Source organism: Astatotilapia calliptera, chromosome 9 (assembly GCF_900246225.1).
Source record: "Astatotilapia calliptera chromosome 9, fAstCal1.2, whole genome shotgun sequence".
Lineage (NCBI taxonomy): Eukaryota > Metazoa > Chordata > Actinopteri > Cichliformes > Cichlidae > Astatotilapia > Astatotilapia calliptera.
Genome location: NC_039310.1, coordinates 12,899,466 through 12,923,540, shown reverse-complemented (window position 1 = coordinate 12,923,540; position 24,075 = coordinate 12,899,466). Strand labels below are relative to the sequence as shown.

The window sequence follows — 24,075 nt, the reverse complement described above, 5'->3', positions numbered from 1 at the left end:
AGGTTATATCAGAAATCAATGCATATTAATAGACTTTGCCATCTAAGTAGGATTAAATATATGCACACCGAAGAATGAATCAGCCAGAGTTTCGGGTGAGTTCATTGTGAAACCTGGCCCCACCTTATTATGCGAATTCCTGAGGTCAGATGGCCCAGGATGTGAGTGGGCATTAAGGCGTCTGGGGAGGGAACTCAAAACTGGATTATAGATGGCAGACAGTTGGTGTCGTAAGCATGCTGTACAGTGCAGCGAGGAATGCCCAGACCTCTACATCGGAGAGACCAAACAGCCACTTCACAAGCGTATGGCACAACATAGAAGAGCCACCTCTACAGGACAAGACTCAGCAGTCCATCTGCATCTTAAGGATAAAGGACACTCTTTCGAGGATGCCAATGTTCACATTTTGGACAGAGAGGACAGATGGTTTGAAAGAGGAGTGAAAGAAGCCATCTATGACCACTGTGTGATCTTTGAACAGAGGCGGTGGTTTACAACACCAACTGTCTGCCATCTATAATCCAGTTTTGAGATCCCTCCCCAGACGCCTTAACGCCCACTCACATCCTGGGCCATCTGACCTCAGGAATTTGCATGATAAGGTGGGGCCAGGTTTCACAATGAGCTCACCCGAAACTCTGGCTGATTGGGACCCACACCCAGTTTCACAGGTGAAACCTCTCAGGTGATTAGAGGATCATCAGGGGGTCCTTTTGTCCCTCTGTGGGGGGAAACTCCCACTAGGTTTAAATCTGGGACTCCCCACCATTTGACCTTAGAACTGAAGAAGCTTCTCGGATGAGAGGTGAAACGTCTTCAAGTAACTTAAAGAAGTCCAGACGCTTTTCTTTGCAAGCTCCTTTGACAACCTATTATCCTATTTCTTTACTATTATGGCAGATGATAAACCGCTGTTGCACCTCAACTCTGTCCTTCTTTCAGCTGTGTGGTTATCTGACTGGCCTGTTAACCTCCCAAGCCTATGAAAGGTTGGCTGCATCCCTTCATACTCTACTGGCCAGCTGTAGCCAGATGGTGAACTCAAACAGCAAGAGGACAAGGGTGTCAGCATAAGGGAAGAAAAAAGAATAATAGATACTGGAAGAACAGACATTAGAACTGCCGTGGACCCCAGGTGAAAATACAGTGAATTTTACAGGACTGAAAGACAATATGAGAATATGCATAAAAGAATACTAATTAGAGTCGTGGACACACCCATTAACAGCATGACTCATCTGAGCTCTTTCACTTCCTCTAGTGCCTTTCATCTTTGAAGTCTTGGTGAGTTGGTTTTATTTCATTATACATTTACTCTTTGGCTCACGGGGGCCCACTCATGGAAGTACTGACCTCTTTCTTTAAAGAGGAAGTGGAACTTTAAGACAAAAATGACAGGCTGATGTAGAGAGTGAGAGAGATCCACTCATATGATGTTTTATTCAGTAAAATATTTAAAATGAATAACAACATGCCAAACCCAACTCTGGCTCCTTGGTGAATTACAGTCATGCCTGTTTAGTAAAAAATAGAGCAAACTACATTTTTACCTACAAAAATATAGCAAGGAGCTGCTCATTCACCTGTATATTGTAATTCCACCAAGAATGGTAGTATAGTTCTCAACGGCAGATTTAATATTAAAGATGACTGTTACAACATTTTTTCTGAGAAGCATAAATTAAAAAAACAGAACAAAACTATATATTGAATTTCCACAGCTTTGAGTTTCCAATGTTAACCAGCAACTATTTTCAGTGCCAATAAAGCTCCGCATCAAACCACACATTATATATTGTATGCTGCATATATTATCCTGCATTGCTACCATGGCAATATTTAGACCCAGTGAACTATATCACACCAGCCCTTCATACAAAAAGCACAGACAGTAAACGTCTTTTTTAGGCAATTTCTGTTGTACGCAGCTTAACTCTGGCATAGAGTAGGAGCTGTGAAGCTGCTAAGTACCTCTCCAAACATGCTACTCAGATGAACTCTACTGTGCTTTTCCTAGGAGCACATCATCCACTCCGATAAGCCATTTTCTGAGTAACACTATCTACACACAATTCATGCTTGGTAGGATTTTGAAAATGTGGTAACTATCAGACCTTACAGGTGAAATAAAACATAGTGCATTGCCAGCATGAATTGCCATTAAATTGCCCTCATGCAATCAACGACAATCTGGTAGTCTATGCACATGATAGCAAACTGCGTTAATTTTATTTCCCCAGTCCACTCCTGCTCACGTCTTTCTTTTCTACTCCATTTAAAGCCTTCAGGAGACATGGAACCTGAGGCAATGCGTCAAGATCACAGTTGCACCCTCAGGGTAAACCATGAAGGTCATGTTCCTATCACCGTAGCTCTAATTTTAAAGAACTAATCAAATAAACTTACTCCGTGTAGCATGGTTCAATCAATATTCATCTATTTTATTTTTTGTTTCATTTTTTTGATGAAAAAAAATCAAAATACACACAGGAAAAAATGTCCATGGCAAAGGATGCTCTAGCAGAGTCACCAAGAACAACCTTTTCCTTACTTCACTCACAGTTACAATTAAACTACAAAATGTCCTTTCTGAAGTCAGTAAGAAGAAAAAAACACAGCAGATCAAGAAGAAGATAAATCATTTCCTAGTGTATTGAAAGCAATGTCAATATTTATAGACCTACAGTTGGGTCTATAGATATTTTGACACCGGTTTTAGTACATGTAACCCTGGGAAACGCCAAACAGATTGTATCTTAATCTAAATCCATTTGGTACTTTTAAGAACTGGCTGCACTAAGATCAGTGTCCTTCCCTACACCCAGCTATTGGACATGCGTATTGGAAGACATAATTAGGAATTTTAATAATTTTAAGTCATTCTTAAAGCAGGTACACAGCTGTGAGTGAAATAGCTCATAATTCTCAAATATAACTGCTGATAGCTTAGTATATTAATTCTAAAGTTTAAACTTTCTAACGGGCAGCCTCAGAGACACCGATGCCTCCTTTGAAGTATAGCCTGAGATATCAACCACAGCACAGCGATGTGCTTTTTCATAGACCGGCTAATTCAACAGATTTAAACATAGCAATTGACATTTCTAAGAACAGCAGTGTGATGCAATGAAATGTAACAATTAGACTACAAATGCTCCACTGATACGAGATACTACATCTGCAGCACAAACAGACAATCGAAGATACACTGTGAGCGATTTACTTACATCCCCTTAGTATTCATAGTATACTTAGTTTAATACGGATTACATATTTTGGAGGGTTTATGTTTTGTGCAAGCACATGAAACTCTACACGACAGTGCATGAATGTGTCAACCCCCACCTGCCAGACTTCCAGGTCTCTGCAGTGTAGCAGTAGCGTAGAGTTCGTGGGAGATCTTGTACTGGTCAGAAGCGTGATGAGCTGCCAGTCGTTTGGGAGACAGAGTTGCATAGCTCCCTATGCCTGAACTCATCTGCAGAGACGAGAGTTGCTGGATTGAATAGTTAAGAATACTGAGTGTGGCAGCCAAATATGTAACAGCGGGCATGGCTCGTGTTTCAGTTTGATTGGTGTGGATAAAAAGTTTTTGTACTGACATGTTTTTAAGTTTACATTGCCAAATTGGCTTTGTTCAAATGCAAAACATTTGGAAAAGGGTGTATAAATGCAAATGTCCAATCATTTTAGAGTCAAGGATGTAATTTACACAACAATCTAAATATATAACTAAAAATAATTGCCCTGCAGCTGCCCTGTGTTATTATTTGTGTGACCAAACATCTGGTAGAATGTAAATAATATAATAGTAACACCAGCCATATGGTTTTAATGCACTGTATAACTACACAGTGTCATAAAATTACACTTACAACAAATAACACAACTAACAATTACACATCTGTTCAATCGTTTAGAAAAACATAATCACTACTGTAGAATCAGTTAAACTGTAATGTAAATGTATAACAATAATATAATATGTACAAAATGGGTACAATAACTAAATTCCTCCAAGCAATCTGTGATTACAGCCACTGTGAAAGAGGTGAGGAGAAAGCTAACACAGCTTTAACCTTATGTACATACAAACTGGATATGACACATTCCCACAATCAAAATAATAAGTATTTCTATGCATTAGTGTGAGACACCATTCAGTTATATAGCACTTGTCTAAAGTCCTTTCACTTTGCAGAAGTGAATTTATATTCCACTAAGTGCAGTTGCATTTGCATTCATTATAATATTGTATAACCCGTGGTAATTTTAATGGACTTTAAATGTATGCTTCACATAAAAATCTTCTCATTTTATAGTCTATTATCACAAAATACATTTCCTTTCTGTGTGTGTCCACATTGTATAACTGTTGAACGATCTACCTGGTGAAGAGGGGAAGATGTGGAGCTGGCCCCTCCCCCTCCTGCTGTGGAATTAGGTGGAGATGCCACCCTCAGGGGGGAACCGCCCCCTCCTGCTGTTGTCACAGCAACTGTGGTGCTGAAAGACAAATGAACAAAGTAGCATGATTTGTTTGCGCGCATATATATATATATATATATATATATATATATATATTCAAATATTCAAACAACTGATTGCTCTTCATGTTTAAGAACAATCATTTGTCATGTGTCATGTACAGGATATGTTTCTGTTTTTTTATTCTATTGCAAACCATCATCATGTGTTTAGCTTATTCTCAAGCTATTTTTCAAGCCTTTTCATTATTCTAATACGGACTGTATGTCAGTATTAGCAGCAGTATATGCTCTCTACCTGTATGATTTGGCCAATCGATTAGCAGGAGACTGTTTGGGAGAGGAGGAAGAAGAGGAAGGCAGCCGCTGAGTGGTAGCGTATCCTTGTGCATCAGAGGCTGATCCCAGACGTTGAAGTTTACTGGGGGAACCGGACCCTGAGCCTCCCCCTCCTGACAGAGGGGAACCCTGGGCAGGTAAGGTGGCACTGGAGTAGTAGATACCTTGGAAAAAAGTGGAGGGAAAACACCTTAATGAACATGTAAATGTTACAGAATGACAGAGAAATGTGATCAGCCTGATAATAATGATGTGAAATAGATTTAAAGTGGGTTTTAAAAAGCTGGAGATTTTCTGTGGCTGATAACTTGGTAATATGCCAAAAAAAAAGATTTATAGTAGCAAAACACTGGCACAAAGGTCAAAATTAGATTTTATTTTAAGTGCATCAGTGACACTTTACTTAAAAAAGCTGTTTGCATATATACTGTATAATGCTTAGAATTTTAGATTGGACACATTCACAGACATTTGCCTGGATATGAGCACACTGGGTATCATTATCAGTGAGTGATCAATTTTAACAATTAAAAAAAAGACTAAGTGAGGATTTCATATAAATAACCCATAACTCTGACCCCAGATCAAGGATGCACTAATAATATAATAAAGCTATTCATACTGCACATTCTAAAAATATTCTCTTAGTATCATATTTTTGGTTTCTTGGTTCTTGGTCAATGTCTCCATATGTCATTTGACATATCAACTGTATGTCAGGCCTTGTCATATTATTACATGCAAAGAAATTGGAGATGTGATCAGGCTTACCTGACCCCGGCCCAGTTTGTGATTGTTGCTGCTGGGCTGCACGGCTTGATGTCACCTGAGGGGTTGTGAGGGGAGACAGAGCAACTGAAGATTAGAAGAGTTGAAGGGAGAGACGGAGTTAAGAAAATAAATGGGATGAAACGGAATAAAGAGTAGTGTTCATGAAAAAAAAACTTTTATGCACAATGAGATCAGTCGAGACTTTGAGGGTTTTTGAATGAACTTAGGGAGCGCTAGTAATGAAATCCCCACAGAACACAGAGGGATGACAAAAAAGACGCACAGAAGCCGACAACGAAGTCCTCTGAGCTCAGCTGACTGAAATCATTTCTTGTAAAGCCTTGTCGCACCATCTATTAAAGGTAGAAAAAGTTATGTAGTCAACTGTATAGTCATATTTTATTATCTACAATCCGTTATATTAAAATCCCGATGTTCACAAACAATTAACACAACTAAATCTATTATTATAAACTAGTTAATGTTTAACATCTATTTACAAGGCAATTTTTTAATGAGAACAGTGGACCTACAGCTTGGATGGCATTATGCAGTGAATTCCCAACAGATAAAGAAGGTATGTGAGTCAAAGACAGAATATGAAAAGCCTTTTTACTCCACAAAACAGGCTGGTATATCCATATATATTCCCCTTATTCTCCCGAGACTGTAAAGGGAGCATATGTCAGACCTTGCTGAGCCTTATATAGCCTTGTGTGTAAGTTTGAGCTGTAAAGGTGATTCAGATCCATTATTACTAGACTGACACGGCTTCAGATGTAGAAAGCCATATTATGCAATCATGCAGTTACTGAGTCACTTCGGAGGATTCTCAGTACTGTCTATACAGTAGTTTGGCTCAAACAATCTTAGTAACTGAGTAATATATAGATGCATATCTGAAAAGAGAGATACAAAATGTATATAAATATATATTTACATTTAAATGAAAATGCATTACTTGACATTAATGTATTCTGCTAGTCCTTAGAATATTTACTTTGTCTGTTATATTTTACTGAACAGCAAAAATAGACTAAAATGCATGCAGTTAACACATGCTACACATTATGAAGCGCCTTGAGGCGACTTATGTTGTGATTTGGCGCTATATAAATAAAATTGAATTGAATTGAATTGAATGTTCTGATCATTTGATAACCAGTAGCTCACAATAGCTGAACACACTCTGGAGCTGTGTTTGTATTGAGTTGTGCTGTTTGTATTTGCAGCTGCAAAATTGTGCAGAGAAACAAAACAAAACAAACAAAAAAAGCCCACTTGCTTTCTCAGCATATCTACCACAAATAAATGTAGCAGCATGCACCAGCATGCAATCTCCCTTTTGTTTCCAGTGGCTGTCTGGGTCTCTGGTTATTTTCCTGCTTTGTGATAAGGGCGTGTATCTATTGAGGACAATGCAAGGTTTGAAAAGGGGTTGTGAAATTTACAGTATAATTTGCTGGGGGGGATCTTAGAAAAAAAATACCTGATGCACAGTTTATGGAAGAAAACAGGCAGGAAAGCAAGCAGGTGACACACAAAGAGTGAAAGAACGTATAATTGGTAAAATGAGGATTGCACTCTGCAGTAGTTTGTATCAACATGTGTCTTTCTACATATTACTGGATAAATATGGAATGCCATGGGGCTGGCAGGATGGAGCAGTTGTTCCTGCAGCTCCATCCTCTTCCTAAAAATAACATTTTTAGGAGTTGCAGATTTGCTATTTAAACTTAGTAGAAGAGTTGTGCACAGTTGTGCAAGTGGTCAAAATGGGTCTTCCAGTGATTCAAATGTAGAGTGCTGGAGCACTGGAACTCCGACAAGCTCACAGGACTTCACAGGGAGTCAACCTACAGCACCCAAATCCAAATCTGATATGAATTCTAATAGATGGGGCTGAAAAATTTCCCCCCATTTAATATATATTAACTCCTTTTAAAACACAGAATATTTGTTCTTCATCATGGAAATAATGTTTTTTTCTAAAGAAAACTTGATATTGTGGCAGGCAGGAAAGTAAGCAGGTGACACACAGAGTGAAAGAACATATAATTAACATTTGTAAATAACTTAACAAATGTCTCTAAAATTGAAGATTTCATGGTTTAAATAAATATATGAATCAAATGTTGTGTTTATTTGTAAATATTAAAGAATATTGAATTCTAACACTGTAGTTGATGTATGTGATCTAAATATTTTGTACCTCTAAAGCTTTCCAAGGATGAATTACTAAAAGTACTGTAGAGGTCCTTTGTGTTAGTTTAGCAGATTATGAAATCTTGAATGACTTAAAGCTTATGAGACGAAGGGAAGAGCTTCTGTTAATGGTGGCTAATAGACTGTGTTCAACACTACAGATGTGCTACAATGATCAAGACACAAAGTGAGGCCTGAAAAGTGTAGGAATGAGTAAATAAATCAATGGGTGAATAAATAATGAGTAAAAGATGAATTGTTGGCTGAGGTAACAAACAGATAGAAAGCCTGACACACACTGCGAGGGAGAGCACTTTCTCGATCTCACTCCGTGTCATCTTGCAGTGCTGCTCTTTCTCTCCTCCAGTAAAACATTGGGATGTTTGAGGTGCCATGTATCCATGAATTATTAAAATCTGGCCTCTCAGGGTTATAAATATCCTACAAAAAGAGCAGCAACATGCTAGACCTTTTACTTTCTCTCCCTCCTTCAGATAGTCACCATGCATCCACGTAAAGGAATGCAGCCCCCGCGTGCACACACACATACCCAAGCGCACACGAATGGAAGAAGATCAACAAAAACATACATGTACTACCCATGCATGCAAGCTGCACCTGCCTATCTAGCAGCACTGGCATGCATAAAGCTATTCATGAGCAGCAAGCTCTGTTGACAGCACTAGCCCCATTACACTGACAAGCCAAAAACATCAGAGGGGAGGATACACACACAGAGAGATACACACTCGCTCACATGGACAGAGATGGTGAGCAGAGAGGACAGGGAAGGAAGATGAGAGGAGGGGAAAAGAGGACAAGGAACACTGTAGAAAGAGTAAACATTCCTTTTTCCTAATCTGTCCATCCATCTATATCCCAGCCTATCAGTGTTTCTCTCTGTCTTTTCCTCCTGTTTCTTATTTATTAAGGCAAGGCATCTAAGCTTTATCTGAAACTAGCTTTGGTGTGACTGCAGGGGATGTGAATAAATATATTTACAAAAAACACTTCCTACATCATTTTCTTTCAAAAGACACATGAACATAAAATAACAAACCACAGAAATGCACGTGCAAACTGACAGAGGAGAAAGCAGATACCAATTTACCTTTAGTACAAAATTCTGCCCAAAGACTCAGAAACATACCAAAAGCCATTCACGACAAAGTACGACTATTGTCAAATAATTATCTAGCTTAAAACGATTCATTTAAACTATTTGATCTCATTTTGTATTCATAATTATCTGTCATAAATGGAAGATTTATACCAGACGCTGGCTGCTTCACTGATTAAGCAGATCAGTGGGTTTCTGTTTCATACAACATGTGTGTGTGTGTGTGTGTGTGTGTGTGTGTGTTTGCAGTAATACTTAATACTGATATGTTAAGAATATGGAAATTCAAAATAATTGGCAGCTGCAGGCTAGAAAGTAATTTGATAGATTTTCTCTCTATCAGCACACTGCTGTGGTTAATGTCTTTGTATCCATGTAGCTTTATTTTAAGTCTTTATAAACAAGACACTTGCAGAGATTTCTCTGTGTGTATTTAATTGTACCCCAATTTGGGTCTGTGAGCATCTCATAACCTGTTTTCTTCTAAACAACTTGCCTATGTCTATCATCACCTTCACACTAGAGACAAAATGCAATGGGCAGCTTGAAAAGGCAGAACTGGACTAAAGCACTTCAGCGGGGCTAATGAAATAGGATTCTGTACAAATATGCACTTCTACCCTGATCAAATAGACTCAGTTATGGTGTCAAACAAATTCACATTTGCTAAGAGCACTGAGAGCCAGAGTTACATGTAGCTGGATAAGCGCTATGCAACACAGTGCCTAAAAAAAGCCAGTAGAGGAAAATGAAGGGCAATGTTCGCAGAGTCTCTGAAAGAAAAAATCAGAGCGACAAGAAATCCGAAGACCAGCATCTCTCAACACTATAAGTACTTACAAGTTTGCATAAGCAAATGGTTTTAATGCAGCTTTACTAATAAACTGAGGAAAACGCACTTCAAATTAGTCACCGTCCGAGCCAAAATCCATACTAAAATGTTGTGACCACCAGCCTCCTAGACAAATGGAAAGTTTCTCACAACACACATTGTGGTTTGCACAGATAGCCAGTGACAGAATTGCTCTCGGTTTTGTTCTCATGAACACTTATACGCTCAATATTCTCTTTGTTCGGAAGTATTTCCCACCTGGTTGTAGCTGTGCACAGCTCCTCCAACTTGCCCGCTGCGCTGAGGAGTTGCTGCAGAGATGCTGTCGCTTAGGGCGAGGGTCTGGTTGCTATGGTAGCTGGCAGAGTACTGGAGCGAAGCCTCCGGGGTGGAGTTGAGCTGCAAGGAACTCTGGGAAAGAAGAGCCGGTCCTACCAATTGAGACAGAGGTGGCGTATGGTTGTATAGAAAGGGGGTTGAGTTGAGTTTGTGACAGAGCAAGTGAGAGCGTGAGAGAGACAGATTAAGAGTGAGTAAGAGAGGGGGTGTGAAATAGGGAAAAGAGAGAGAGAGAGAGCAAGCAGCAATTTAGAGCAGATAGTGCAGCAGTGCAGCACTCCGTGAGTTGGAGATAGCATACATAATTTATTAGCAGAGGAAGACCGAAACAGAGGAACAGAAAGAACTGGAGGAGAAGGAGGAGGAGCAGGGAGATAGAGAGGATGAGAAGAGGAGGAGGAGGGCTGAAAAGAAAAAAGTTGTAATAGACGGAACACCTTGTTGGCTTAAAAAAAACTTTACTCAAGGCGGACCATGATGGTCTGGTCTGGAATTAATTAGAAACATTATTTTATTTTTCCAGTAGTTAGCTGAGCTTTGAAAAACAATGAAATTTGGCTTCAAACACCTAAAATGCCAAACCATCTTCCAAAGGGTTAGAACAAAAGACTATGTCGACCACAATGACTTTTGTTACACGCACACAAATTCACCGTCTGCTTCAGAGCATCACTACTTCAACCACCTGATGAAGTCGCTGCTGTGTCATCAGATAATAATCCCTTCTCTTTGATTCCGATGCTGTGCACATAAAGCTGATATTGATCCAAGCTAAGAACATCATAAGACAGTTTTTTAGATGGACTATCTTCTTAAATGTCTATGAAATGATGTGGTGAACCAAAAGCAGTGGTTACAAGCCACAAGCCAGTCGGCGGTGAGTGCGTAGTAATGTAGGTTTTCCATATATGTGTTTACGTGTGCTCTATTAAGAAGTAATTAGTTTCCTCACATTTTCATGATATGGCAAATAAATAATTCATAACATGTATGTTGCCACTGTAGGTTAGAGATGCCAGACATTGCTTAGTTGCTGCTTAGTTGATCTGCATCTGTGCCCGAGCTGGTAGAGGTAATATTTAACAAATTTTTTAATGCAAATAAATATCCAGTATGCACACTAATACTGTATCTTAGTGTATATAAACATATCCAATCTTTAAAAAAAAAAAAAAAAAAAAAAAACAGCCCCATTGAACCAGCATATACATATTATCAAATCATCCCATCAAAATATAGAAGTAAGTAAAGATTCTGATGAACAGGGTTAAAGAATGTGGGGATTTCTTTCTGTTTCTCTCTCCCAATTTCAAAAGTTGAACCATCATGGATATGTCCTAATAAAGCCTACAATAAGTGTTTTCCCCTGAGCTTACTGACTCGTTAGTTTCTTTTCTCACTTTAAAGAACAATGGCCCGTTATTATTCTTCTCCTATATCTATTTGCTTGCTCACTCCATCTCTCTTGCTCGCTCTCTTCTCCCTGAATCCTTCCCTCCCTGTGAGCCTCTGTGCTGTGAACCAAGATCAACTCCTCTGCTTCTCGCCTTCACAAAAGACTTGCCTTTTCTCATCTTGATTCATCCCTCGCTTTTTATGAATTATTAAACAGCACTTTGTGTTACGCAGTTTGAGTGGGAGCTCCCAAACTCATCATCCCTCAGCCTTGGTGTTTGTTACATCGTGTGTGTTACGTGACAAAAAAATGCATATGGTTGTTTCTATGTTCAAACATGTGTTGCGAAATTTGTTTTTGCTGGATGGTCAGAAAATAGCAAAGTTGACTGATTATGAAGTAGCTAATAAGGGTTTATTAAGGGCGTGGTATGCTTGCACACATGTGACATTAAATGTGCAAATGCCTAATACGAGTGAGTGTATAGTAGCACATGCATGTGTGAGTAACAGTGGGTAAAATGGAAAACACTGGTTGTAGGGTTCTAAATTCTTTTGTGTCAGTATTGACTCTCGTCTCTGTTTTGATATGGAAATGTAAGTTCGACTCTTCTGATATAAATATTTCAAATGCTCAGTCAAATTATGAGCATCGTATTCTTACTGCAGTCTATGAAATACTCACTCATGCACACCTGACATACACACAAAAGGGTCATTAAAGATTTTAGGAATGCTGGATTTAAAATCGCAATAAAAACCTGAACATTACTTTTTTTTAAAAAAAGAATTAGTGCGTCTGTGTACAGTTACTTATGAGTTGTGTTGCTCTGTGCTGACACTTATGTTCACCGACAAAAAGCCTGTTTAGTAGAACCTTCTGGTGAAGACAGTGACATTTCACTACAGTATGTATTTACTGCTTAGCTATTTGCAGCACTCTTTTTTGGGAAAGAATCACACACACCTATTGAAAGATATCCACAGCCACGTTGTTAAGCTTGTGGTAGAAGCCCATTTGCAAAATGGGAAAAACAGCTGGGTGTGGGACACCCATAACAAGAGTGCTCACAATGAGAGAGCCATCTATTTGGACAGGGACTTGGGCGGTACAAAAACAGTAAGGATCTAATGATCTGGCACGTCTTGTAGCTGTTCGGCATATGCTTAAACAGATAATCCATATCATATTAAAGCAAACCAGCAATTATAGTAAATATACCAAAAATAGCTTATCATGTCCAACTTTTGGTCAGACATGCCTCTTTGTGTGGATGCGTGTGTGTGTGCAAAACATTACATCGTTGTTCCACACTACCTAGCCCACTCTATCAGTTCCAGAAACCACATGCACTGCAAGATGTAACATGTAAGCTGACACACAGAAATTCACTGTGTATCACCCCTCACAGTGTGAGTTCTAAAATGCCATCCATTACTACAATATCAACTATCAAAAAGGTCAGCAGGCAATAAGTGAAATGGGAATGCAGTGTTCCAAAACCAATGACCTGCAAAGAAAATGCCAAGCACATTTAGCATGACCTTATACACGGGCTGCCTCTCAATCATTGTTGGAATTTCTTTATCAGAATCCAAGGTCCACAGGCATTTGGGACAGTTCCTTGTAAAGATTAAGAGAGCAATATGCTGCGTGTGTTCCTTAAATTCACTTAAAACGATTTGCTTTAGAGCAAATAATCAATGAGGATCTCAAAAATCTGGAATAAAGCTCAAGCTGTTTGCTGTGAGCAGAGGTCAGAGCTGTAATCATAGCAAAAATTAAATCTTAACAATAGGATTTGTGGCAATTATTCCACTTATCCAATGGGTGAGGGATAATTTTCCTCCTTTAATAAACAACAGTTAACAAGCATTGGCTACCATTATGCTCACATATTTAAACTAACTACTGCTGCACTCTGTGAAGACTATCGCCACTTTTTAAGCACTGACTGTACAAACCAATTAAATGTGTTGTTTGGAAACAGTAACATGAATTTTGGTTTTGTGGCTTGAAGTGCCTGTTCAAATTTTTAAAAATAAATATGTGTGTAATATGTGGGTAATATGAAAAATTGAACCTGAAATGATATTTTTTATGCATTTTTATACTCTTAGACTGAAATATTTTGTTTGAGTGGCATTTCTGCTAGAGTTGACTCTTGACTATAGCATAAAATAGACTAAAATAAGTATAATTTAAACAGACACCAAATATTTGAAACTATTTCCCCCTCACACACATGCACACATACACACACGATAATAGTGGCAAGTATACTTACGTTCTCCACTGTCTAGTATTCCTGATTCCTGAAGGGAGCGAATGCAGGAATCCACCAACTCCAGACCTGTTGTCAACTCATCCTCAATATCTTTCTGTCCATCAGCTGTGGGAGAGAAAAATGATGAGGGGCACATACAGGCGCAAAGACTGTGAGAAAGAGAGAGGTACGGGAAAGAGAGTATGAGGCAGAGAGATGAGATCTTTCTGGGCAGTAACCCCAATCCTTTCCTCTCACAGTGTGTAAAGCCTTACGCATTGTGACTTGGTTATGAGCCGTGGGACATTTTGATTATATGCTGGTAAAGGGCCCTGATAAGTCTGCCCTGGGAGCTGCCTAGCTGGAAATGAAGTTGCTGTTATAAAAGTGAATTTGATGCACTGGTAAGTATGTGTAAGTGCATTTGGGAATATGTATGTTGTGTGTAGTGAAAATGTTTGATTTTATTTATTTATGTTTTTTAAACATATGGGGTAACACTGTTCTCCCGGGCTAGCTGTGGATTAAAAAGGTGATACATGTTTGCAGGTGTGACTTCACAGATCGTCGGGATCCTGCAATAATCTATTTAGCTATCACAACTACCAAATCTCAATGATTTTGACTATGGCATACATGATTCCTCTAAAAACTAACACACAACAAGTTTCATGCATGTCTGAGACGTTAAAGTCAAAGTCACATTTAATTATATAGCACATTTAAAACAACAACTGCTGACCAAAGTGCTGTACATTTAAAATAATCAAAAGAGATTAAAACAGTAAATGAGGGTGACATAATTTAAGAAAAGAAGCATAAAATGGGAAGAAATAAGGAAAAAATAACGTAATAATGAATTACCTTGAGAGTTCCAGCGAAATTGCTCATCTGAAGAACTGCAAGAGAAAGGATGTGGTTACCACGACGAATAAAAAGTAAAGTTTTAGTTAAGAGTAGATTCTTAAATGGCTTTTTCAATAAATCCTCCATATCACTGTGATGAGTGATGACAAGAAAAAAAAAACATGAGATGAGAAGCGCCACAGGTCACTTTAGCTCAACCTTAGACTCACCGTTCATTTGCACTGAACAGAGAATCTCTTTATTAAAGATGTGTCCCATTGTCCTACCCTCTTAGTGTATTTAGTCTGCATTCCTATGTTTTACCTCTCTTAAGCCAAAATGATACCAGTGTCAGTTCTGTTTCTGTTCCTTTTGAGAAGAAGCTCACGTTTTACCAACTTTTAAAAATGCAACACATAGAGGGAGGAAATTAGAACAGAAAGAGTTTTGGTGGACAAAGTTTATGGGCTGAGAAGTGAATCATCAGCTTTTTCTCTTTTTTTTGGTAAATTTTAGTAGGAGAACAAAAACCAACTCTAGACAGCTTGTGTGTTGATGTCAAATTGTCTTTGTTTCTTCTTTTATTTTTCATCATAGCCTTGTTTGTCTGGAACCTAGCGTTTGCTATTTCTTGTTGGATTTATTTGTGTGTTATGGTTTGATCTCATGTGTACTGAAGCTTTTACTGAAATAATCTACTTTTTAAAACTTATCCTTAAGTCACACTTTGAGTTCTGCATTGATTGGTTCACTCTTTATTTCCAGATGGTGTTTTAGGTAGACATACAATGAAATAATAATTATTGCTATATTTAATTTCAGTTTTTGTGTTTGCTTGTGAAGGCAGAGGGCCACTTCCCCCTGCCTCTACTCACTGTTATTGCTTGCTCAAAGGAAATTGTTGGATTTATATTGGAAGGTATTGCGATGTGAAGTGCTGTGAGATGACAGTTGTTGTGAATTGATTGATAAAAACCTAAAATAAAGTTCATGAACACACAAACACACCCACACACAAACATTTGCACATGTACAAACTACAGGCAAGACTTTTTTTCTATACTCCTGATGAATGTCAATGGATGGCTGATTAATGGGAGGCTGAACAGAGGTAAAAACAGAACAGAAGAGCAAAAAAGAAACTTAGAGACGAGTATTGAGCCACCTTCTTTGTGATCAATACAGAATCAGACAGACTAGCTGATAGCTATAGACGCTTCCATCTAACTTCATCTACACGATTAGGCTGGTTTTCGGGGCTTGCTGTCTTCTATTTATACTATTTCATATTCCACGGTGATGAGTTTGTATGCACAAAAGAACAAGAATGGATAAGTGGCAGATTTTAATGGTTATCCACAAACTGGTATTGTCCTAAATAGCAAAGACTCATTGTAATGCTGTAGTTAAAGCAATTTGAAGCACAGCAGCCTATATCCCTGTACTCTAATACATACAATGTGAAAATATAATGGAGCAATACTGGAACACTTCAGAGAATTTGGAGGGGCCTGGGATTCAACAGCCAACCAGAAACTCCATCTTTAATACAAACATACAGGTAGGCATCTTAAATAAAGGTTCGTGAAGAAGAGAAATGTAAACATGTGCTACTTTGTTACTTTTTGAAACCAGCTGGACTTTTAAATACAATCTGGCCAGCTGCTACCCCAGCAGCACCTCAGGAAGGGATGCTGGCAAGACAGCTGGTTCTCAAGCGTGGCGACCATTCAAAAGGTCAGTTTTGGCTTAGACTCAACGGCTGGATGCTTCAGTAGACATTATGACCTACTGTCCTCTCAATTCTGGTGTAAATCTTTGAGTTAGACTCTAAAAAGTTTACTTTTATTTCAGTAATATTTGGAAACAAAATGCTGCAATCAAAGCAACATGCTTTGCAGAAGTAGGTCATAGAAGGGCGTGCACACTGAAAGGTCAGTGGCCATACTGATATTTATGTTCCCCTTGTGATAATAAAAAAATGTGTGATGAAATTCAGAAGTTCACTTAACTTACTGCTCAATAATTCTCCAGCTAACATTTACTTTGAGTTATTTAAGTAAGGTGAAAAAAAGACTTCAGGTCATAGGATTAAATACCTGAGTCAGAAGCAGAGATCATAAAAGTCAAATTATACACGAACGACCGTGCATTTAAAGATATATTAAGAATGATTGCATTTTAAAATAAAATGTAAATCTTATTAATACATTCTATTGAGTTCTATTGTGCTTAGAGCGCTGTGCTTTCATGTGCATCAGTAACATATAACAGAGTAACCACAGCAACACTCAGTTCTCCAGTGGAGTCGGTTGCAGAGAAAGAAAGCAATAGAAAAAGAAAACTAGGCATACGACAGTCAGAGAGACCAGTGAGAGAGATGTATTAAGCATAGCATTATTCCACAACATTGCACCCCCTTGCTTGACATGCCACAACACAACGCCCAGCGATTCACTACGCCACTCTCAGCAGCCACACAGCTTAAATCAACACACAGCATCCTCTGCCCTTCCCAGTGAACTCCAAAGCATGCATGCATGTCACAAGTGCGGTAGCTGAAAAGTGCCGTTTTCACCTAGTGTCAAGATATATGCATCTATGCACCCTACACTATTGTGTGAAATTGAAATATTGAAACTCAAACAACATCTCTGTTGGCAAATCAAAGTTCAAAATCTGAGTATAATCTACTTAATATTGTTCTTTCAAGTGTCCTTTGGAAAGACTGAGGACGATTTGTAAAAAGTGAGATACAAATCTACACTAACAAAATCACGCTATGCATGTTGTAAATGTGTTATGGGACAGGAATCCCACAAACACAATCCCTGATGATGTCTCTAGTCCACGGCTTACATTACTGAACAGCAGCATTACTCTGAAAGAGTTACACTGCCACACAACGTTCTTCACAAATCTTCCAGCTGCCTCCCTTCACAGATAGTAGCACTTAAGAACACTTGTCCATCGTGATAAGGCTGTCAGTGATGATGTATGTATGCATCCTCAGCAAACGCGTTTCTGCATTCACATATTTAACCCCCTAACGCCAAGTTTGTCATATTTGATACATACAGTTTTTGTGTGTTTTTGAGAATTACATGATCAGTGTGATTTTTTTCCACCTGAAAAACCTAAATGAATTGCGCAATATATTATTAAGCAATCAAAAAACCCACATGTAGCAATGATCTACAGCTAAAGCATGCCCCTGTTTAAAATTTTAACACATACACAGTTATTTACATGCATAAACACCAACACACTGATAAAAACAACACCTATACATACACAAGGTGTCAAACTCATACCATCTAGCTTTAGTTGGTATTTAGCTAGAAATGGTGAATGCTGCTAATAATTACTTTCATGTTATGATGGAATAAATGGCAGGGTTGACAAGCTATTTCATTACTGCCAGAGCAGCATCTAATGGACTGTAATGTCCTACCTGATCTTTTCTTGTGCCACAGCAGGATGTAAGCCTAAACACATCCTGCCTTTTTGGAAAATACTGTTTTTACAGGCATAAATCCATATCTCATTATTTTTTGCTTTTCTTAGGGACCCAGGGTGGCCAATTAATGGCTATTTCTAATTATCAAGGACTTGTGAAAAAAAATTGTGGTCTTTTTAGTACAAAGTGGTACTTGGCCTACAACAGCATGCACAGTTGCCCGAAAAATAATTTTACTTTTAAAACTTTATCATAAATAATAAAATTTAAAAAGCTGATTCAGTTTGAGAGTTTTCCCTGTGATCGTCTAATATTATCACAAGAACATCCTATGCCTTAACGTTGGACAGACTGTCAAGGACTGAGAATAATTAAGAAGTCAGAGAAGAACGGACTGATGAATAACAATGAGTCTTTATGACCTGACCTCCATGAAGATATGCAATGAGGTCAGGAGTCAAGGTCAGCTATAGCATGGCTGGAAACTCTGAGGGAATCATCATGCACAAAGTTAGTTGAGGAAGAATAGTGCATAAATTTATTTTTTTTTTATTTTTAATCACTTTGTTTTTGAATATTTTTTAAATGTTTCTCACTGAGTGGTGTTTATCAGAGCTGAAATAAATCTGAATGCAGACTCATTCAAGCAAAACAAGGGAGACGATGGTCAATGGAAAACAGCCAAGTCTCGTTAATTTCCTTTTTCTCCCATTATGCTCAAATTCTGATAACAAGCTTGAAATGAGGTTCAGTTATTGGATTTTCCCATAAAACATGTACAGTATATAAGCAGTTATGTATATGAACAAAAACAAAAACTGACATGAGCTAAGCTTGAACGTCTATCTGCCTTTATTTCGAGATTTCGAGATGGATGCTGATTACTGGGTAACAATGTTTTGTTTTACAGGACAAAATTATTAATGCAGTTTACTGGTATCTTGCACATATATATGTATGTGTTAAAGGCACTCTAAATTCCACATGCTCAATCAATGAGAGCAAAATTTTTATTTTGAGAGACAGCTCAAGGACATTCTAATCGTTTGGATGCGGGGCTATTTGGGAACTGCATGTCATTTAAATAATTTGTCAACTTTCAGCATTTTTATTTTCGGAGATTTTTGTTGAAAATCAGTGATTGCTACATCAAGCCTGAAAGAAATGTAACACTAATGCTTATAAACAATCACTGCACACTGCACTTCTCATTAACCACACATTCAAACTAGAAATATAGTGGTTAATGGGTTTTTCTGTTTGCAGTTCACTGTGGGCAGTGCAAGAGACTAGGGCTGGGCCATATCATACCGTTTACGGTAATACCGGTGTAATTTTGGGCAACGATAGGAAAATGAAACATCGAGATAGAATATGGGTAAAACGCGCATGCGCAGTGCCTAAGTTTACATACGCACATGGCTGCAACGCAGAATGAGAAGAGCGAAAGTGGATTGTTAAATTAAGCGGATGAACCAGAATGGGTTTGTAAAAATTCTGCAATGTCAGTGGTGTGGAACTGGTTTATCTTTCGTCCGTCAGATACACAACAAAGCACTATTTTTGGTAGCGCATGCTAGCGGGCCATTGGTATTACCGTGTGGTTTGGAAAATACGGCACACTTAAAATCAATCCTTTGATTTTTCTGAAAATCGACAGTGCCCCTTATAATCCTGTGTGCCTTATGTATGAATTCTGGTTGTGTTTACTGACCTCGAAACGATTTTATGTCGTACACGGCACTGGAAAATCTGTCAAATGTTTTAGTACGACTTTGCTAAGCTACGAAGCCGCACCGCTTGATGGATTGTCGGAGCATTACGGCTATCATAGCCTCGCAGAGTGATACGTACTGTGCTTCAACATAATATTACCGTATTGTGTGTGTATAACCTCTTTTTAAGTTTTGTGGATATTATACATGGCTATGCTGAGGATATGTCGGCCACCAGAAATGCCTTTTGGTTAAACTGTTAGCAAGGAATTTGCACTGTTACATTTTTTTTATAACTTTAATGCACATAAAAAACAGCTGCTTGTTTAAGTGAAAATACATTGATGGGTTTTTTTGCACTAATAAAGTTGAGGAGTTGTAAAGTATTTTGTCTAGTGTCAATTATATCGTCAGTTATATCGTTATCGCAAATTTTCAAATGTATATCGTGATAAATATTTTTGGTCATATCGCCCTGCCCTATATATATATATCTACTGTACTATAGCACTAAGTATTCAGAATCAATGGCTACTAAAGGAAGGAGGTGGGAAGAAACAAAATAGAAATATTTTTCACCGTAATACTTGAGTATTTATTATTTTGATGTTTTACTTTTACTCCCTACATTTTAACCCAAATGTCTTCACTTTGTGCTGTTGACACTTTCAAAACAGGCCCATTACTTAAGGATTAACACATTTGAGGGACGTTTTTATTTTCCAGCACTAAACGCCTTCAAACATCAAACCAATCTGAGCCTAAATGGAGGGAACAATAGCACATAACACACTTCTAAACAGATACGGCAATCCTATTGGTCTATCCATCACCTGGGTTTATCACATACAAAGTGATGATAGCGGGAAATATATATAATTTATGCACCAGTTATACACTATATTCAGGAGATAAAGTGGGCCGGAACGATCTGAAACTGCATTTTTGTTGCAGATGTCCGTAAGTCATGGTTTCAGTACTTCAGCTTCTTGTTAAGAGAAGCAAGCATGAAAGGAAAAATGTTTTTTTAGTGGTAGGTAATTTCAAATGCAACATTTCTAACAGTTCAACATATATTGTGAAACACGCAGTTTGTCAGTGTGTCTGCTAGCTGAAGGTACTGCCTTATTTCCCAGGGAAAGAAAATTGGAGGTGAAGGGGAGAAAGGCGAGAAAGACGCAACGTTATATTTAAAGGTAAAGACAGTTTAGTGACATTTCATAAACTGGAAATTTAAAGTTATTTTTAAATGAGACACCAGCTCCGCATATAATGCAAAGTTATGTTTTTTCATAGTCTGATTTGTCATGCAAAACAAACTGAGGTATAGTAAAATCAAAGGTTGAATGAAAATATTGAATGACATGAATGTTGAATGATAAAGTGGTGAGCTGGCCATACTTGGACTGTTGCACGGAGGCTGGGATGTTTATGGTGAGAGGTAGGTTACATTGGGTATAGCAGAGATTAATTTAAATTTAAGCTGATGATGCTCAGATTCATTCACTGAATTCCACCTTTATACCAGCTTTATACAGTCTAGTATAAAAACACCTTACTGTCAGTGTAGGGGATGGAAATCAGCCAAAACAGTTCATGAAACATCTGCTTACGATTTGTTGAATTCAGTTGTGTAAATCCACAGAGAAATAATAAACCTGAGAGCAGCAGCCTGTACACAATGAAAATCTACTGGAGCCCACAATAGAAGTTATTGTGAGACTCTTTTCCACATGCTGAGTGACAACAACAGATCTAACAGTTTAGGTATGGAAGCAAAGAAAAAAAGTTTGGATTTCAATGTTTTAACGTTGAAAATAACATTAGTATCACTGTTATGATACTAATTGTGGCGGGGCGTGGCCTGCGGTGCCGTGCAGAGGAGGCGGACGCATTCGGCATCCGCAATCACGCCCCGCCGAATTAAATATTGTACTGGGTCCTGTGGTTGGGTTGTTGGTGTTATGTTGAGCTGGAAGCGGGAGAGCTGCAGCTCTGAGTGCGAATGTACAGCAACCGTGTAGGGATTAATAAAAGCATCAAAATGCCACTGGGTCTGCCGTGGTCGTTTACACTAATGTAGGATCAAGTACTTCCTACTCTTTTTTTTTTTTTTTTTTTTGCATTTGAGTAGTTATATACAGACTATTAAAATGTGGGCTAATGTCAACTTTTACTCTTTTTAATAATAATGTATATACATCCTTTCAATTTATTCATGTACATGAAACTGAAAGAGTTCAGAGGCACCTTTTGAAATCAGCTTCTCATCTACTTTGCACTTGCTTAGCAGAATCCTTATTTGTGAAATATTTCCCGTAGGTTTCAGCCAACTGTTCACAAGCAACCAACAAAAAACTGTGTCAAACAGTCACACCTCAGGGCAGTTCGATTACATGTAGGCAATGCATAGGCTTCCACCCACAGACCACACTGCTTACAGTTTGAACAACTTCAAATCTAGACTTAAATCTCAAGATTAATCCCTGACTTACTGGCTAGTGCAAAACCAGAACCTTACATATGGTGTGATAGTTTCACAAGATCGCTGATTCTGCTCACTTTAAATGTGGAACTTGCTTGGAAACCATTTTATTGTGTCTCTAGATCTATTTCTTACATAGATATCATTGCTATCCAGAGGTGGTTGTCATAACAACATTGTTGTACATCATCATCAGCATGACTATGTGACACCATAAGTGTAATCTGTCAGTCAAGGCAGACGAGTGGGCTTTCATGCTCAGCACTGGATGTGGGGATGAGGAGTCTGTTTGGAGAAATTGTGTGTGTGTGTGTGTGTGTGTGTGTGTGTGTGTGTGTGTGTGTGTGTGTGTGTGTGTGTGTGTGTGTGTGTGTGTGTGTGTCAGAAAGGTGAACATATTTTAAAAAGCCTTTGTGCTGGAGTGGGTGAAATAACATTGTGCAGCAAATAAAATCAACAAAAACCTGCACCATATGCAAAACTCTTATACAAAAACATGTCAAAACACTCAAGCTGAAAAGCAGAATAGGTTTTTGTTTATATGGATGCATATATGGCTTGTCTATTTTCACTATATGCAGGTATCTATACTGTATGCGTGTTTCTGTGCGCACATGAAAGTACACGTGAAAGTTCTCTGATACTCTATTCAGAAAGCAGTCTATTGTGCTCACAACAAAGCTGAAGACAAACTTTTGTGGCTATGACAGCTGAATGACAGTTCAACAGAGGGGCTGGAAGAGAATTGTCTAGTCAAAGTGTTCTGAAATAACTTTTAATGCCTGACTACTGACAGCTGCAACAAAACCCCTATTCCTACCAAAAAACAAAGAAAACAATGCACGATGGAATTGACAACTCCAATAAAGGTTTTTCAACTCTCTGCAGCTTTCTCCTCTCCCACTCACCCACTTTCCAGTCCTACACATTCACATGCGGATATCTAGCCTACAAGCATGCAAGTCTATGTATCTCAGTGTACTGCATCAGTATTTCACGCTTATGTGTTGTCGAGGTTCAGTGGTTGTGTTTAAAAAAAGAGCAAATTCCTCCACATTGTGCAATCATAATTCATAACACCCACCTCAAATATATACGTGTCTCACATGTGTATTTGAGCATCTGTATGCATGTATAGCCACATTTGTGTGCATAAGCATCTGAACATAGACAAAATGTGACTTTCCACTATGAGCAACACCTGCTGGTTATACTATTTCAATTCAGGAACATCTGCTGTGTGAGTCTAAATCACCAAGCTATTATAGTTATTATGATAGGTGGACTATCACCATTTTGCACCGGTACAGATAATGACAGAATACCTCTATGCATAATTCACCGGGGATGGGTGGCCTGACATTGGGTGTGCCCTGTATTATTGCGCTCCACACAGACAGGAGCTGTCTAATATTTATATTCATCTAACAAGGCTCACTGCAGCAAGACTGTTATGACTTGTTATTGAAGAAGAGGTTAAGAGCTCAACTTCAGACAATATGGAGCAAATTTTGGTTGGCAGTAAATTTAAAAAGAAAGAAAGTTGTGGTATTAATGCATGTCATGTTATCACAGTCAAAAAAAATTTAGATCTAATGCATGGGTTTTTTTTAAAGAACACTTACTTTAAAATTTCAGTATAAGAAAATACCTTATCTCAGAGTAGGTTTGTGGTATTTGCACAAACTACTTTTTATGCCGTGTTTGCAGTCTACTCTGTAGACCATATGGAGCCCCAAGAGACATATGAGAGAAAACTATACATATGCATGCGTACAGCAGACAGTTAAAAGTTAAGTATAAAACATAAA

At 38.3% G+C, this 24,075-nt stretch overlaps 1 protein-coding gene across 3 annotated transcripts in view; it reads right to left on the bottom strand.

Moving 5' to 3' along the window:
* ctnnd2a (catenin (cadherin-associated protein), delta 2a) overlaps positions 1–24,075 on the bottom strand; it is a 255,788-nt gene that overhangs the window by 119,755 nt on the left and 111,958 nt on the right. For all 3 annotated transcript variants that reach the window (XM_026179361.1, XM_026179364.1, XM_026179362.1), the window contains exons 4-10: positions 14,623–14,657; positions 13,780–13,884; positions 10,016–10,188; positions 5,601–5,655; positions 4,789–4,993; positions 4,392–4,509; positions 3,349–3,481 (exon numbers count right to left, since the gene is read on the bottom strand). In XM_026179361.1, coding sequence (XP_026035146.1) covers positions 3,349–3,481; positions 4,392–4,509; positions 4,789–4,993; positions 5,601–5,655; positions 10,016–10,188; positions 13,780–13,884; positions 14,623–14,657 — 824 coding nt within the window. The remainder of the gene's footprint in view (positions 1–3,348; positions 3,482–4,391; positions 4,510–4,788; positions 4,994–5,600; positions 5,656–10,015; positions 10,189–13,779; positions 13,885–14,622; positions 14,658–24,075) is intronic.